At 49.2% G+C, this 16,766-nt stretch overlaps 1 protein-coding gene across 2 annotated transcripts in view; it reads right to left on the reverse strand.

The window, feature by feature from the left end:
- Positions 1-15,206, reverse strand: part of PGBD5 (piggyBac transposable element derived 5) — a 669,748-nt gene extending 654,542 nt beyond the window's left edge. The window contains exon 1 of one of the 2 annotated variants that reach the window (XM_073551842.1): positions 14,682-15,206. In XM_073551842.1, coding sequence (XP_073407943.1) covers positions 14,682-15,114 — 433 coding nt within the window. In that variant the 5' untranslated portion in view covers positions 15,115-15,206. The remainder of the gene's footprint in view (positions 1-14,681) is intronic. The other variant, XM_073551843.1, reaches the window with a different exon arrangement.
- Between the last annotated feature and the right edge of the window lie 1,560 nt (positions 15,207-16,766).

A 16,766-nucleotide genomic window follows, 5' to 3' on the forward strand; every position in this document is an offset into this window, starting at 1 on the left:
ATACCCCGATTTTTTTTTCTTTTTTTACAGGGGTATGGTACCCAGGGCCTGGAGGACAGTCTCCTCTCCTCCACACCGTGGGCACCAACCGCACATGAGACGCTTAACTTCCTGCATGGTGGGCATAGCCACATGCGGGAAGCGATTCTCATGCATTCCTCTGGGTGCGGAATCGCGGCAAATCTTTGCGATTCCGCACAAAAGAATGATCATGCTGCGATTTTTTCCGCGATGCGTTTCCGCCGTGTAAAAAAGTGCAGCATTAGCACAGTATGTGCGGAATGCCATAGGAATGCATGGGGGGCGTCATGTACAAGATTTTTAAACGTTTTCGCAGCGTTTTCGCGCCGAAAATCGCAGCAAAAACGCTTAAAAATCGCATCGTGGGCACACAGCCTTAAGAAGATTTTCAGGGGTGAAAAGGTCATCTTATACGCCGGAAAATACGGTATATAGCTACATATATATTGTGAGGTAGCGCTGTCATTCAAGGTTGGGGGACACTGGCATGGCAGCGAATAATCACGTCCGGCACAGGTTTCCTTAAAGCAATATCACAGTCCATGAGGTTTATTCATTATCATAAACCAATCACGATATGCAACAATCTTATAGCAGACAGCAGGGTATCTTCACACTGGAGCTCTGCTCCCCTTTAGCCCTCCTAGTCACACAGGCTGTGTTTCATCTAGCCAACAGGCTATACAGTCTCTCAGTTGCAGTCCCGTCTCCGGGTTACCTTGCATGCTGCTTTACACTGCTAATGTTCATTCCCTCTCCCTGGGAACTGTGAGGCACACTTCGCCATTAGTCACAGCGTCAAGACGTGCTGTCAAGCAGGAAGCCACACGAGACCTTCCAAACGGACCAATCGGGTCTCTGCATTCACCCCCATGTGACCAGACCTCAGGTACCTTATATGGTCCATAACCACACCCACAGGTGATCACATGGCTATGACCTCACCCAAGGTCCTATTGCACACAACCACACACAGGCTTCCCTGACACATTGTAACAGAACGTACTATTCAGCAGTACCTCTGCTGATCATTATGATCTTTCAGTATCCTACACCTATCAGGGTAATGGAAATGCTTATATGGCTGTCCTGGGACACCCACACAGCGCCCCCTAGCGGACACATCGGTCACTGCACCAATATATATATATATATATATATATTATATATATATACACATACATACATACATATACACATATACACTCACTGGCCACTTTATTAGGTACACCATGCTAGTAAGGGATTGGACCCCCTTTTGCCTTCAGAACTGCCTCAATTCTTCGTGGCAGAGATTCAACAAGGTGCTGGAAGCATTCCTCAGAGATTTTGGACCATATTGACATGATGGCATCACACAGTTGGCGCAGATTTGTCGGCTGCACATCCCTGATGCGAATCTCCCGTTCCACCACATCCCAAAGATGCTCTATTGGATTGAGATCTGGTGACTGAGGAGGCCATTTGAGTACAGTGAACTCATTGTCATGTTCAAGAAACCAATCTGAGATGATTCGAGCTTTATGACATGGCGCATTATCCTGCTGAAAGTAGCCATCAGATGTTGGGTACATTGTGGTCATAAAGGGATGGACATGGTCAGCAACAATACTCAGGTAGGCTGTGGCGTTGCAACGATGCTCAATTGGTACCAAGGGGCCCAAAGAGTGCCAAGAAAAAATTCCCCACACCATGACACCACCACCACCAGCCTGAACCGTTGATACAAGGCAGGATGGATCCATGCTTTCATGTTGTTTACGCCAAATTCTGACCCTACCATCCGAATGTCGCAGCAGAAATCGAGACTCATCAGACCAGGCAACGTTTTTCCAATCTTCTACTGTCCAATTTCGATGAGCTTGTGCAAATTGTAGCCTCAGTTTCCTGTTCTTAGCTGAGAGGAGTGGTACCCAGTGTGGTCTTCTGCTGCTGTAGCCCATCTGCCTCAAAGTTCGACGCACTGTGCGTTCAGAGATGCTCTTCTGCCTACCTTGGTTGTAACGGGTGGCAATTTGAGTCACTGTTGCCTTTCTATCAGCTCGAACCAGTCTGCCCATTCTCCTCTGACCTCTGGCATCAACAAGGCATTTCCGGCCACAGAACTGCCGCTCACTGGATTTTTTTTCTTTTTCGGACCATTCTCTGTAAACCCTAGAGATGGTTGTGCGTGAAAATCCCAGTAGATCAGCAGTTTCTGAAATACTCAGACCAGCCCTTCTGGCACCAACAATCATGCCACGTTCAAAGGCACTCAAATCACCTTTCTTCCCCATACTGATGCTCGGTTTGAACTGCAGGAGATTGTCTTGACCATGTCTACATGCCTAAATGCACTGAGTTGCCGCCATGTGATTGGCTGATTAGAAATTAAGTCTTAACACACAGTTGGACAGGTGTACCTAATAAAGTGGCCAGTGAGTGTATATATATTTATTATAATTCTTGGAGAACAGGAGAAGTCCCAGAAGACTGGAGAAGTGCAAATGTTGTTCCTATCTTCAAAAAGGGGAAGAAGGTGGACCCAGGCAACTATAGGCCGGTGAGTCTGACTTCTATACCAGGAAAGATCTTTGAACAAATTATTAAACAACATGTATGTCAGTACCCAGTACCTGGATAACAATGAAGTGATTAAACAGAGTCAGCATGGGTTTGTAACTAATAAGTAATGTCAGACTAACATAATTTCCTTCTATGACGGAATCACTGATGGGGGGGGGGGGGGGGGAAATCAAGGAAATGCTGTAGATATAGTATATCTTGACTTCAGCAAGGCATTTGACAAAGTATCTCATACAATCCTTATTGAAAAAATGACCAAGTATGGAATGGACAAGGCAACTGTTAGGTGGATTCATAACAGGCTTAGTGATCGGACCCAAAGAGTGGTCGTAAATGGCTGCACATCCAGTTGGAAGAATGTCTCAAGTGGGGTACCACAGGGCTCTGTCCTGGGCCCTGTATTGTTCAACATCTTTATCAACGATTTAGATGAAGGAATTGAGGGTAAACTGATTAAATTTGCTGATGACACAAAGCTAGGAGGGATAGCTAATACTAGATAAGAGAGAGAGAGGATTCAAAAAGATATAAATAAACTGGAGCAGTGGGCAGCAACTAACAGAATGGTTTTTAACAGGGAAAAATGCAAAGTACTAAATCTGGGCAATAAAAATGAAAAAAGCATATACAGAATGGGAGGCCTAAGCAACAGCTCATGTGAAAAAGACTTGGGTATACTAATAGATCACAGACTGAATATGAGTCAACAGTGTGATGCAGCAGCAAAAAAGGCAAATGCAATTCTAGGATGTATTAACAGAAGCATACAGTCTAGATCACGTGAAGTCATTATTTCCCTCTACTCCTCTTTGGTCAGACCTCATCTGGAATATTGTGTCCAGTTTGGGGCACCACATTTTAAAAAAGACATCAACAAACTGGAGCAAGTACAGAAAAGAGCGACCAGAATGGTGACCGGTCTGCAAACCCTGTCTTATGAGGAAAGGTTGCAGGATTTGGGAATGTTTAGTTTGCAAAAGAGAAGACTGAGAGGAGACTTAATAGCTGTATACAAATATCTAAAGGGCTGTCATATTGTAGAAGGATCAACTTTATTCTCATTTGCACAAGGAAAGACTAGAAGCAAAGGGATGAAACTGAATGGGAGGAGACACAGATTAGATATTAGAAAAAACTTTTTGACCGTTAGAGTGATCAATGAGTGGATCAAGCTGCCACGAGAAGTGGCGAGTTCTCCTTCAATGGAAGTCTTCAAACAGAGGCTGGACAGACATCTGACTGGGATGATTTAGCGAATCCTGCTTTGAGCAGGGGGTTGGACCAGATGGCCCAGGAGGTCCCTTCCAACTCTACGACTATGAGATATATATCTATATATATACACACACACACACACACACATATATATAATACATATATAATACACGCTATGTGTATATATATCTATTCTATCTATTCTAACTTGATTTTACTGTACATGAATTGCCAGCTTTTTAAGGACACTGGTGTTTAAAAATCGGACAGTACTCGTATAGTGCTGTGCGTTTTTTTCTCGCATCCATTGACTTGTATAGACGACTCTCGTCCCAGATACGGAGCAATACGCAGCATGTTGCAATTTTTTTCTCAGTCCGATTTCAGCTGAGGAAAAAAAAAAAAAAAACACACAGTCACTGGCAACTGTACCCACGCCCCAACACTGAGAGCTGGATCAGCACTGATGCAGTGCAGAGCCGGCTGTCAGTCAGTGGCGGGGTGTGGATATAGCTGCTGCTCACTGCGTACTGAGTGGTAACTGTCATCACATCTCCATGACTGAAAGCCAGGAGGCCGTCAGGAAGAGTAAAGTCCATTTCCTCCCACTAGCATGCTATTAATCTGAAGACTTACCCGATATGGTAGCGTTTGGGGACAGGGCACACGGACTGTACCCTAATGCAATGTGTGCGCTGTCCGTAATTTCCACGGAACCATACACTTGTAATTTTAAATTGTTAATTCTGCTCAAAAATGGACATGGTCTTCAGGATTTCTTGTGGACACAGACTACAAAAAACAGGAACACGTGAATAGCACTATAGACTTTAACCCCTTTCTGTCATGTGACATACTATCCCGTCCATGTGCCCTGGGACTTAATTCCCAGGGACGGGATAGTACGTCACAGCGATCAGCGGCGCCCACGTGGTGAGCGCCGCTGATCGCGGCCGGGTGTCAGCTGATTATCACAGCTGACACCCGGCACAATATGTCAGGGGCGGTCACGGACCACCCCCGACAAGTTAACCCCTTGCACACCGCGATCAAAAACGATCGCGGTGTACCGGAGGTTAAAGGGAAGCATCGGCAGGGAGGGGGCTCCCTCCGTGCTTCGCTGAGCCCCCCACAGCAGCGCAATGTGTCCCATTAGTTAATCCTTTTAGCAAACCCCTTAAAAAATAAAAAACGAAGCAAAAAATAATGATTTATTATCATACCGCCGATCAAAAGTGCAATAACACGCGATCAAAAAGACGCATATAAATATGCATGGTACCGCTGAAAACGTCATCTTGTCCCGCAAAAAACGAGCCGCCACACAGCATCATCAGTGAAAAAATAAAAAAGTTATAGCTCGCAGATGTAATACTTATTTTTTTATATAAAATTGTTTTCATTGCATAAAAGCGCCAAAACATAAAAAAACGACCTAAATGAGGTATCGCTGTAACCGTACTGACCCGAAGAATAAAAGGGCTTTATCAATTTTACAGCACGCGGAACGGTGTAAACGCAACCCCCAAAAGAAATTCATGAAACGTTGGTTTTTGTTCATTCAGCGTCCCAAAAATTGGAATAAAAAGCGATCAAAAGACGTCACGTGCCCGAACATGATACCAATAAAAGCGTCAACTCGTCCCGCAAAAAAATAAGACCTCACATGACTCAGTGGGTCAAAATATGGAAAAATTATAGCTCTCAATATGTGGTGATGCAAAAACTATTTTTACAATAAAAAGCGTCTTTTAGCGTGTGACAGCTGCCAAAAATAAAAACTGCCATAAATAGTAAATCAAACCCCCCGTTATCACCCCCTTAGTTAGGGAAAAATAATAAAATTAAAAGAAAATGTATTTATTTCCATTTTCCCGTTAGGGTTAGGGCTAGGGCTGGGATTAGGGTTAGGGGTGTGTTGGGGTTAGGGTTGGAGTTAGAATTGGGGGGGGGTTTCCACTGTTTGGGCACATCAGGTGCTCTCCAAATGCAACATGGCGTCTGATCTCAATTCCAGCCAATTCTGCGTTGAAAAAGTCAAATGGTGCTCCTTCCCTTCCAAGTTCTGCCATGTGCCCAAACAGTGTTTTACCCCCACATATAGGGTATCAGTGTACTCAGGACAAATTGCAAAATAACTTTTGGGGTCCAATTTCTCCTGTTACCCTTAGGAAAATAAAAAAATTGGGGGCAAAAATATCATTTTTGTGGAAAAATAGGTATTAGACCTACCGGTAATGATGTTTCCAGGAGTCCATCCTGACAGCACCATGGAGGTCGTCCTCCTCCTCCTTACAGGGACAGGAAAGCACACGAGAGGTTAAAAGGTCACGTCCCACCCCCTTTCCATCAGTGACTTAAGTACCACAGCGTGGATAATGCAATAACACTTTAATGATACAATCATATTACAACATATGACATGACATAACATAACAGGGAGGGAACTACCCGTGCTGTCAGGATGGACTCCTGGAAACATCATTACCGGTAGGTCTAACACCTATTTTCCAGGACGTCCCCCTGACAGCACCATGGAGAGTACCAAAGCACCTCCTTAGGGTGGGATTACCGCCTGGAGAACCTTTCTCCCAAATGTGGTGTGTTGACCTGATAGCACATCGAGCTTGTAGTGCTTGCAAAAAGTATTAAGACTGGCCCAGGTTGCTGCCCTACAGATCTGTTCAACTGAGGCGCCTGCTCGCTCGGCCCCAGAGGCCGATACTGCCCTTGTAGAGTGGGCCTTTAAAGTATCTGGTGGGCTGACGCCTTCCGACTGGTAAGCGTCTGAAATCACCGAGGTTATCCATCTTGCGATGGGTGCTTTAGAGGCTTTCTTCCCCTTATTTTTTCCCCCAAAAAGGATGAACAGGTTTGGGTCTATACGCCAACTGTTGGTGGCCTCGAGATATTTTATAACTGCCCGTCTCACATCCAGTGAGTGGAGGCGCTGTTCCTTCTCATTACGAGGGTTGTCGCAGAAGGATGGTAACACTATCTCCTGATTTATATTTTGGTAAGAGGCTACCTTTGGGATAAATGCTGGATCTAATCTTAGGATTATATGATCTTCTCTGATCTGGAGATATGGATCCTTGGTGGACACGACCTGGATCTCCCCTATTCTTTTGGCCGTGGTAATGGCTACAAGGAAGGCCGTTTTCCGAGTGAGAGTTGAGATGGTCATTCTCTCGCTGGGAACGTATGGGTCCCTACATAGGGTTCTAAGGACCAGACCAAGGTCCCAAGGCGGGGTGAGCTACCTAATCCTGGGGCGAAGACGTTGCATGGCCCTTATGAATCTTACTACCCAAGGATGAGAAGCCAGGGGGTAATCAAAGAAGGAGCTCAAGGCCGAAATTTGGACCTTTAAGGTGCTGAGTTTAAGGCCTTTATTATACCCTGACTGTAGGAAGTCTAGGACACTAAGGAGGTCAGGGGTACCTGCCACGAGGTCGGACCTGCCACCGTCCAGACAAAATCTCTTCCATATCTTCCGGTAGATTGCGGATGTAACTGGCTTCCTGCTGTCTAGTAAGGTAGATATGACCTGATCTGATAAGCCCTCTGCCTTCAGGATGTCCCTTTCAGGATCCACACCGAGAGGTGGAGTCATGCTGGATTTGGGTGGCTGATCGGGCCCTGGTGGATGACGTCTTCCCTTAGGGGGTAGCTCGACTGGGCTTCCTACTGCCATGGCTCCTAGTAGGGGAAACCAGCTTCTCTTCGGCCAGTATGGAACTATCAATATCACTCTTGCGCGTTCCTCGCGGATCTTCCTGAGTACCGCCGGTATGAGCGCTAGAGGTGGGAATGCGTACGAGAGGGGCTCTTCCCAGACCTGACTTAGGGCGTCTACACCGTCCGGGTGGTCCGCTGGGTTCAGGGAGTAGAATCTGGAGACCTTTGAGTTTTTCCGGTTTGCGAATAGGTCTATTCTGGGGGTTCCCCACCGCTGACATAATTGATGGAAGATCTCTTCGTCCAGCTCCAACTCTATCGGGCAGACCTGCTGTCTGCTTAGGTAATCTGCTAACACATTCTGGGAACCCTCCAGGTGGATTGCCGTTACTGAGAGGACAACTCCCTCTGCCCATGCGAACATTCGTTCTGCTAGAGCCTGGAGTGTTCGGTGCCTCGGGCCTCCCTGGTGCTTCAGGAATGCGACTGCCGTTATGTTGTCCGACAATATTCGAACGTGTCGATTCTTCATGACGACTGGTTCCGCCGCAGGGCTTCCCAGACCGCAAAGAGCTCCCTGAAGTTGGAGGATCTGTTTCTGATGTTGACTGGCCATTCTCCCTGGAAAATCTTCCCTTCTACGTGGGCTCCCCATCACCACGTACTAGCGTCTGTGGCGATTACCACATAAGGAGAGGTTGTCCATAGCATGCCTACCCGCAAGTTCTTGGGCTGTATCCACCATCGCAGTGACCTTTTCACTGGACCTGGCAGTGTTATGGGCCTGTCGAGTGAAGCCTGATGCCTGTCCCACTTTGCGAGAATTTCCTTCTGCAAGGGTCTCGAATGAAACTGGGCCTATCTGATGCATGGAATGCAAGCCATCATCAGGCCCAAGACCTCCATCGCCCCTCTTGTGGAGGTGCGATGCTTCAAGAGGTCCTCTGCTCTGTCCTGAATAATCCTTTGCTTCAATCGTGGTAGAAGGGATATTCTGTCTCCTGAATCTAGGAGAACTCCCAGGAAAATCTTTCTGCTTTCTGGTGTTAGGTCTGACTTCTGTTCGTTGATCACCCAGCCGAGGAACTCCAGTATTACGACCGTTCGGTTTCTGTCTCGAATAAGCTTTTCCTCTGGTTTTGCCACCAGGAGGAAGTCGTCTAAGTACGGTATTATGACGATACCCTGATTTCTCAGGTAGGCCACTACCTCCGCTACCAGCTTTGTGAATATTCGAGGGGTTGAAGCTAGCCCAAATGGAAGGCACTGGAACTGGAGGTGGCAGGACCGGGTCGGTAGTGTCATGATCCAGCGTAGATCTGACATTAAATGGATAAGTGAACTTTTTTCCTTTGGCTAGGTGCCAAAGTGATGTGATTGCCCCCGGTGGCCATTAGAAGTATTACACGTGGTGTCGTTCATTCTAAGTTGCCCCGGTGGTGGTGAGCGGTAGTGCAATTTAGTTTCTTTGGTTTAATGTGCACTTAATTACAAATCAGGTGTTAGGCTCTATAAAAGGGAGCCAGGTGGGTTCAATCACTGTTGGTGATATTGTGTTCGTCATTTGGGAAGCAAGCCTGGGTGAGGAAGGAGCTGAACATGAGTCCTGCGCAGCCCAGCCAGAGGGGACGAGTGGCAGCTAGGTGGTCTGCAAGAAGGGCTGGCATGGAGTGGTGGAGTCACAGTTTATGGTGTCGGCAGGAGGTGCTTGCATGGCTTGGTGGAGTGACGACTATGGAGAGAGTTGCACTCAGCATGCGGGACTTTGTTGCTGAGAGCTGGACTCAAGCATGCTTGACTTTTTGGGCAGGAGCTGAACTCATCTTTGGGACTCTGTTACCGGACTTGTGCAATTGGTGGTGGACTCTGCTCCAAGGCTGCACTATGGTGAAGGATCCAGTTATGGTGATGGATCCGGGTGGAGAAGATGCACACAGGTGGTGGGCTGTTGCTAGGAGCGTACGCAACAGAGCAAAGCTAAGTGGTGTTTCCCCTGTTTTTTCATCTTTCCTCATGTGTGTTTTAGTGCAGTGGTGGGATTAGTTTCCGTACCGACCAATTCCCTAGTGAGGGTTTAGGTCAGGACGATCTCGGGTTTTTAGGTTCCTGTTGCGCGCCCGATGCGGAACCGGCATAGGGAACGTTAGGAGTGCAGGGACACTGGCTCAGGGGAGCTCAGCAGGTCTCCACTTCCCTATTCCCTATCGCAGGACCCACCATTGTTAATGTTTCCCAGGTTTCCCTTATTGTTTAAATTCGCCTTACTGGAGGCGGGGGTTTCCAGACTTGTATATACGTGTAATGTCTAAATTCGCCAGTTGGAGGTGGTGTATGAAGCTGCACGTGTTTATTATTTAAATTCGCCTCACTGAAGGCGGTGTATTCAGGGTCACGTGCGTCACATGGGTTCGCCTTGCGGTAGTCGCTGCGTCCAGACACACGTGTGACCGTGACAGGTAGTCTGACTGCGAATCTTAGCAGTCTCTGGGATGAGGGATGGATAGGGACCTGATAGTATGCACTCTTCAGGTCGAGGGTACACATGACGGCATTCCTATTAGATGTATTGCCGACCGTATTGATTCCATCCGAAACCTCTTGTGCGTAACCCAGGCATTTAGAGGTTTTAAGTTTATAATAGTTCGGGCCTCTCCGGATGGGTTTGCGATGGGGAACAGGGAGGAGTATTGACCCTTTTCCCTTTCCGACAGAGGAACTGGCACTATAACCTCCAACCAGAGCATGTCCTGTAGATCTGTCCACATGGCAGAGTCCGCCGGGACTACAGTGGGGATGATATATGTTGGGGGAGGGGAGCAACATTGTATGCTGTAACCTGCTGCAATAGTTCTGAGGACCCACTGGTTGTGGGTAATCCGGGCCCACCTTCCTGCGAAGTGGCGGAGTCTCCCCCCGATACCTATGGCGTCATTGCCTCCTAGACCTGGAGGTTGACGCAAAAGGGGGGGCCTTGCTTCCTCCACCCTGGCTGTGGGAGCTTCTATAGGAGCCCCTGTTGGACCTACCCAGGCTCCTAAAGTCGGTTTGTCTCCTAAAAAAGGGGCCTCTCCGAAAGGGCTGGGGCCGTTTGGGCTTTTCCTCTGGGAAGCCTTTATTTTTATCGGACACCTGCTCTAAGATGCTATCTAGGGCCGGTCCGAACACCCTTGTGCCTGAAAAGGGAATGGAGCACAGCTTCGCCTTTGAAGCATTATTCCCTGACCAGGATTTAAGCCATACCGCTCTCCTAGCTGCATTGGAGAGGGAGCTGTTCCTGTCTGCGAACCTTACCGATTCGGCTGACGTATCTGACAGAAACACCGTGGCTGATTTCATCAGGGGAAGGGACGCTAAGATCTCGGATCTAGGGACTTTGTTGGTTAGGTTCCCTTCCAACTGCCCCACCCATAGGAACATGGACCTGGCCACCGAGGTGGCTATGTTAGCCCTAGTAAGGGCTTCCGCCATTTCCCATGCTCTCTTTAATAGGACATCAGCCTTCCGATCCATCGGGTCCCGGAGACTTGATGAGTCCTCGAACGGTATGGCAGTCTTTTTGGTGACCTTAGCTACAGGAACATCGATTTTAGGAATTTCCTCCCATAATCGGGTTTCCTCTGGGTCAAAGGGCAGTCAGCTCTTAAAGTCGCTGGACAGCACGAGTCGACGCTTTGCCTCCTTCCACTCCTCTAGGACCATTGTCTTAATGTGTTCGCTCACAGGGAACACGGTCTGTTTCCGAGCGACCAGTCCCCCGAACATCAGGTCCTGTATAGATTGCGGCTTAGGAACTTCTTCGATCTGCATGGTGCTCCTGACCGCCTGCACCAGCTCGTCAGTGTCCTCTAGCCTGAACAGGTATTTCCTGCCCTGGTCCCGTCTATCGGTCGGTATCTCTCCTTCTTCCTCGGGTTCGAAGTCCCGGAAGTCTGACCCTTCAATCGAGCTTGCTTCCGAGACTAAGTCTGCCTCCCACCTCGGCAGCTTGGCCCCGAACTGGGGGATTGCTGCCGCGAAAGGCTGGACCTGGAGGCCTGTACTTCCACCCGAATCAGGGATCGCATCTCTGCAAGGAGGGATGGCTGTTCATCTCTTATGACCCTTGAAGTGCAGGGTCCGCAGAGGGTTTTGATATGGGCGTCTGGCAGCTTTACCCTGCATACCGGGCATCTGACAGACTTAGATGTGGCTTTAGCCAGGTCCTTAGTCACTGTCGGGGGGACTGCTGGGGTTCCCTTTTCCTATTTAACATAAGACAGGGATGGTTGGGTCATTCGTCCTGGGCTGAGGGGGATGGCTGTGTGACGGGCGGATTGCGCCAGGCAGACTTACCCCTCCGTCTGTCGGAGCTTCTGGGTCCATTACCGCTGAATCTGCCGGGTAGACGCCGAAATGCAGGCGCACGCTGGTTCAAAGACACCGGTAGTGATGCGCGTCTTCTCGCGATAGCACGGACATCGCGCCGACCTCTTCCGCTTCCTGCCCTGACTCTAGGCCCCACCTGCGCCTCTGAGGGCGCTGTTTGTAATGCCGACGCCAACACCGCCCGCTGCTTGCGGGGAATCGGCGCGCCCTCAACATCCGCTGCCTGCAGGGGACCGGTCTGTGACTGCCACGGTCGGCGCTGCCAGGAGCCGAGAGCCTCCCACCAGGAGGAGCGGCTCCCTCCAGGAGAGACGTCCTGCTCCTGGCCTTTGGGGCAGAGGGACACCCCACCAGGGAGTGTCTGCCCTGGGCATCTTCACAGGGGGAAGGTTTGGACTGGCCGCCCGATCCCCCCAGGCCCTCCGGTAAGCTTCCTGGGCGATCCTCTCGCGTGTCCCTCCGTGCAGGGAGAGGAAAGACACTGATGGAAAAGGGGTGGGAGGGGACCTTTTAACCTCTTGTGTGCTTTCCTGTCCCTGTAAGGAGGAGGAGGACGACCTCCATGGTGCTGTCAGGGGGACGTCCTGGAAAAAATGTTTTTTTTATTTTCATGCCCGGGCGTTATAAACTTCTGCGAAGCACTTGGGGGTTCAAAGTGCTCACCACACATCTAGATAAGTTCCGTGGGGGGGGGGTCTAGTTTCCAAAATGGGGTCACTTGTGGGGAGTTTCAATAGTTTAGGTACATCAGGGGCTCTCCAAACGCACATGACACTCGCAGACCATTCCATCAAAGTCTGCATTCCAAAACGTCACTACTTCCCTTCTGAGCCCCGACGTGTGCCCATACAGTAGTTTTCTCCCACATATGAGATATCAGCGTACTCAGGACAAATTGGACAACAACTTTTGGGGTTAAATTTCTCCTGTGACCCTTGGGAAAATAAAAAAATTGGGGACTATATGATCATGTTTGTGGAAAAAATACGATTTTTTTATTTTCACGCCCGGGCGTTATAAACTTCTGTGAAGCACTGGGCGGTTCAAAGTGCTCACCACACATCTAGATAAGTTCCTTGGGGGGGGGGGGGTCTAGTTTCCAAAATGGGTTTACTTGTGGGGGGTTTCCACTGTTTAGGTACATCAGGGGCTCTCCAAACGTGACATGGCGCCCATTCTGAATTCTAGCCAATTTTGCATTGAAGGCTGGAGTCACACACAACCATTAAAAAATCGGTCCCATTTTAACGGTACGAAATCGCACAAAGAATTCTTGGCCAGATATCCTTCTGTCATCCCATTTTCCGGCAAGGAACCAATTTTAATCGCATCTAAGCATCAAATTGACATCCAATGCCAATGCCTGATACCCTATCCTGTAGACCTGGAGAAGTTGTGCGATTTAATCGCAAGTCACACGTTTGGAGCGTTTTCCATGTGTTTTTTTATCGCATCCATAGACTTGCATTGGGGAATCTGATCCGATAATCGGTGACAATTGCAGCATGCTGCGATTGTCTCGGTCCGAGGATCGGATGCGATAAAAAAAAAAAAAAAAAAAAAAAAAAAAAAAATCGCATGATGTGAGCTGCCCCATAGAATAACATGGGTTCGAATGCAATGCGATTTTTTATCGCATTGCATTCGACCGTTTTAATCGCTAGTGTGACCCCAGCCGAAAAAGTCAAAAGGCGCTCCTTCCCTTCTGAGCTCTGCCATGCGCCGAAACAGTGGTTCCCCCCCACATATCAGGTATCAGCGTACTCAGGATAAACTGCACAATAACTTTTGCAGTCCAACTTCTCCTGTTACTCTTGGTAAAATAAAAAAACTTGAACCTGAAGTATTTTGTTTGTGAAAAAAAGTTAGATGTTCATTTTTTTTTTTTAAATATTCAAAAAATTCCTGTAAAGCACCTGAAGGGTTAATAAACTTCTTGAATATGGTTTTGAGCGCCTTAAGGGGTGCAGTTTTTAGAATGGTGTCACTTTTGGGTATTTTCTATCATATAGACCCCTCAAAGTGGCTTCTAATGTGATGTGGTCCTAAAAATAAAATGGTGTTGCAAAAATGAGAAATTGCTGGTCAACTTTTAACCCTTATAACTTCCTAACAAAAAAAAATTTTGGTTCCAAAATTGTGCTGATGTAAAGTAAACATGTGGGAAATGTTACTTACCAAGTTTTTTGTGTGCCATATCTCTGTGATTTAAGGGCATAAAAATTCAAATTGCGAAATTTTCAAAATTTTCGCCAAATTTTCTTTTTTTTCCACAAATAAACGCAAGTTATATGAATGAAATTTTACCACTAACATGAAGTACAATATGTCACGAGAAAACAATGTCAGAATCACCGGGATCCATGGAAGCATTCCAGAGTTATTACCTCATAAAGGGACAGTGGTCAGAATTGTAAAAATTGGCCCGGTCATGAAGGTGCAAACCACCCTTGGGGGTTAAGGGGTTAAAGGTCATGTGTTCTATCCGTGATAAAGTCAGACAGAACACGTACCTGAAAATCGGACGTCTTTAGGCTGCGTTCACACGCAATGTTCATGCCGCAGCTGTAAACGGCAGCAGCCAACCTCGGCTACGGTCTTTCCTGATTTTTCTCTGGGGCAATCTCTCCATCTTGCAGACAAATAGTTGTTGCACCTGTGGAGCCACGCAGACAGCATGACTGCTCATGGAGGCGAAACCGCTATTTGCCTTCTACAATTAGTGCTGGTGTCGGAAACCAGTGTGAACACAGCCTTACTGCAAACAAGACACGAACCTAGTGTGACAGCAGCAATGGGTATAGGTGACGACACAGAGAGAGGGGATCTCTTACCAGCCGTCTGGTGAAAGCTCGGAGTAAGTACGTGGTGAAGCTGGGAGGACCACCCGTCCTCATCGCCCAGCTGGAGGCTGCTGTGGCAGGCAGCATTGCACACACTCCCCATGCTCTGCCAGGCACAGCCTGCGCCTCTCTGCGGCTCTTCTCCCACCTCAGGCCTCAGGTCCCCGGGCACACCTGCCGGCTCGGTGCGGACCTCTTGCGGACAGCTCGCCAGCTGTTCTGCCGCATCATCGTGCTCACAGGAGCTGGCTTCTGAGGACTCCGGAGACGTGCTGTAGAATGGGTGAGCGCTGCTGTCCTCCGATTCCCCGGAGAGCTCATCCGAGATCTGCAGGCTCTCATAGCGGCTGCGGACAGCTTCCAACCGGGACAAAGCCTGCTGGCCGTGCGCGCTGGAGGAGACATCAGCTGGCATCATCGTCATTGATCCCTCGCTGTTCGGAGAGAATATGGAAGCGAGTGGAGACAGGAGCACTTCCGATCCCCTCCTCCAGATCCGCCCATTTTCCTTTCATCCTTTGGGCGTGAGTCCTCGCCAGTTCTGGGACCAATGTATGATGCGATCTAAGAGCCGAGGATCGGATTTATAGACTCAGGGCAGATGTGTGCCAGAAAGCCGAGGCTGAGGTATTGGACAGCTGGGGCTCTGAACCCAAGGCCGGGGTCACACTGGCGAGGAATACGGACGAGTGCTATGCAATAAGGCCGGAGTCACACTGGCGAGGAATACAGACGAGTGCTATGCGATAAGGCCGGGGTCACACTGGCGAGGAATACGGACGAGTGCTATGCGATAAGGCCGGGGTCACACAGGCGAGGAATACGGACGAGTGCTATGCGATAAGGCCGGGGTCACACTGGCGAGGAATACGGACGAGTGCTATGCGATAAGGCCGGGGTCACACTGGCGAGGAATACGGACGAGTGCTATGCGATAAGGCCGGGGTCACACTGGCGAGGAATACGGACGAGTGCTATGCGATAAGGCCGGGGTCACACTGGCGACGAATACGGACGAGTGCTATGCAATAAGGCCGGAGTCACACTGGCGAGGAATACGGACGAGTGCTATGCGATAAGGCCGGGGTCACACTGGCGAGGAATACGGACGAGTGCTATGCGATAAGGCCGGGGTCACACAGGCGAGGAATACGGACGAGTGCTATGCGATAAGGCCGGGGTCACACTGGCGAGGAATACGGACGAGTGCTATGCGATAAGGCCGGGGTCACACTGGCGAGGAATACGGACGAGTGCTATGCGATAAGGCCGGGGTCACACTGGCGAGGAATACGGATGAGTGCTATGCGATAAGGCCGGGGTCACACTGGCGAGGAATACAGACGAGTGCTATGCAATAAGGCCGGGGTCACACTGGCGACGAATACGGACGAGTGCTATGCAATAAGGCCGGGGTCACACTGGCGACGAATACGGACGAGTGCTATGCAATAAGGCAGGAGTCACACTGGCGACGAATACGGACGAGTGCTATGCGATAGGGCCGGGGTCACACTGGCGAGGAATACGGACGAGTGCTATGCAATAAGGCCGGAGTCACACTGGCGACGAATACGGACGAGTGCTATGCGATAAGGCCGGGGTCACACTGGCGAGGAATACGGACGAGTGCTATGCGATAAGGCCGGGGTCACACTGGTGAGGAATACGGACGAGTGCTATGCGATAAGGCCGGGGTCACACTGGTGAGGAATACGGACGAGTGCTATGCCATAAGGCCGGGGTCACACTGGCGACGAATACGGACGAGTGCTATGCGATAAGGCCGGGGTCACACTGGCGAGGAATACGGACGAGTGCTATACGATAAGGCCGGGGTCACACTGGTGAGGAATACGGACGAGTGCTATGCGATAAGGCCGGGGTCACACTGGTGAGGAATACGGACGAGTGCTATGCGAAAAGGCCGGGGTCACACTGGTGAGGAATACGGACGAGTGCTATGAAATAAGGCCGGGGTCACACTGGCGACGAATACGGACGAGTGCTATGCGATAAGGCCGGGGTCACACTGGCGAGGAATACGGACGAGTGCTATGCGATAAGGCCGGGGTC

The sequence above is a fragment of the Dendrobates tinctorius genome, unplaced genomic scaffold (assembly GCF_039654945.1).
Source record: "Dendrobates tinctorius isolate UK_male_01 unplaced genomic scaffold, ASM3965494v1 ptg000181l, whole genome shotgun sequence".
Taxonomy (NCBI): domain Eukaryota; kingdom Metazoa; phylum Chordata; class Amphibia; order Anura; family Dendrobatidae; genus Dendrobates; species Dendrobates tinctorius.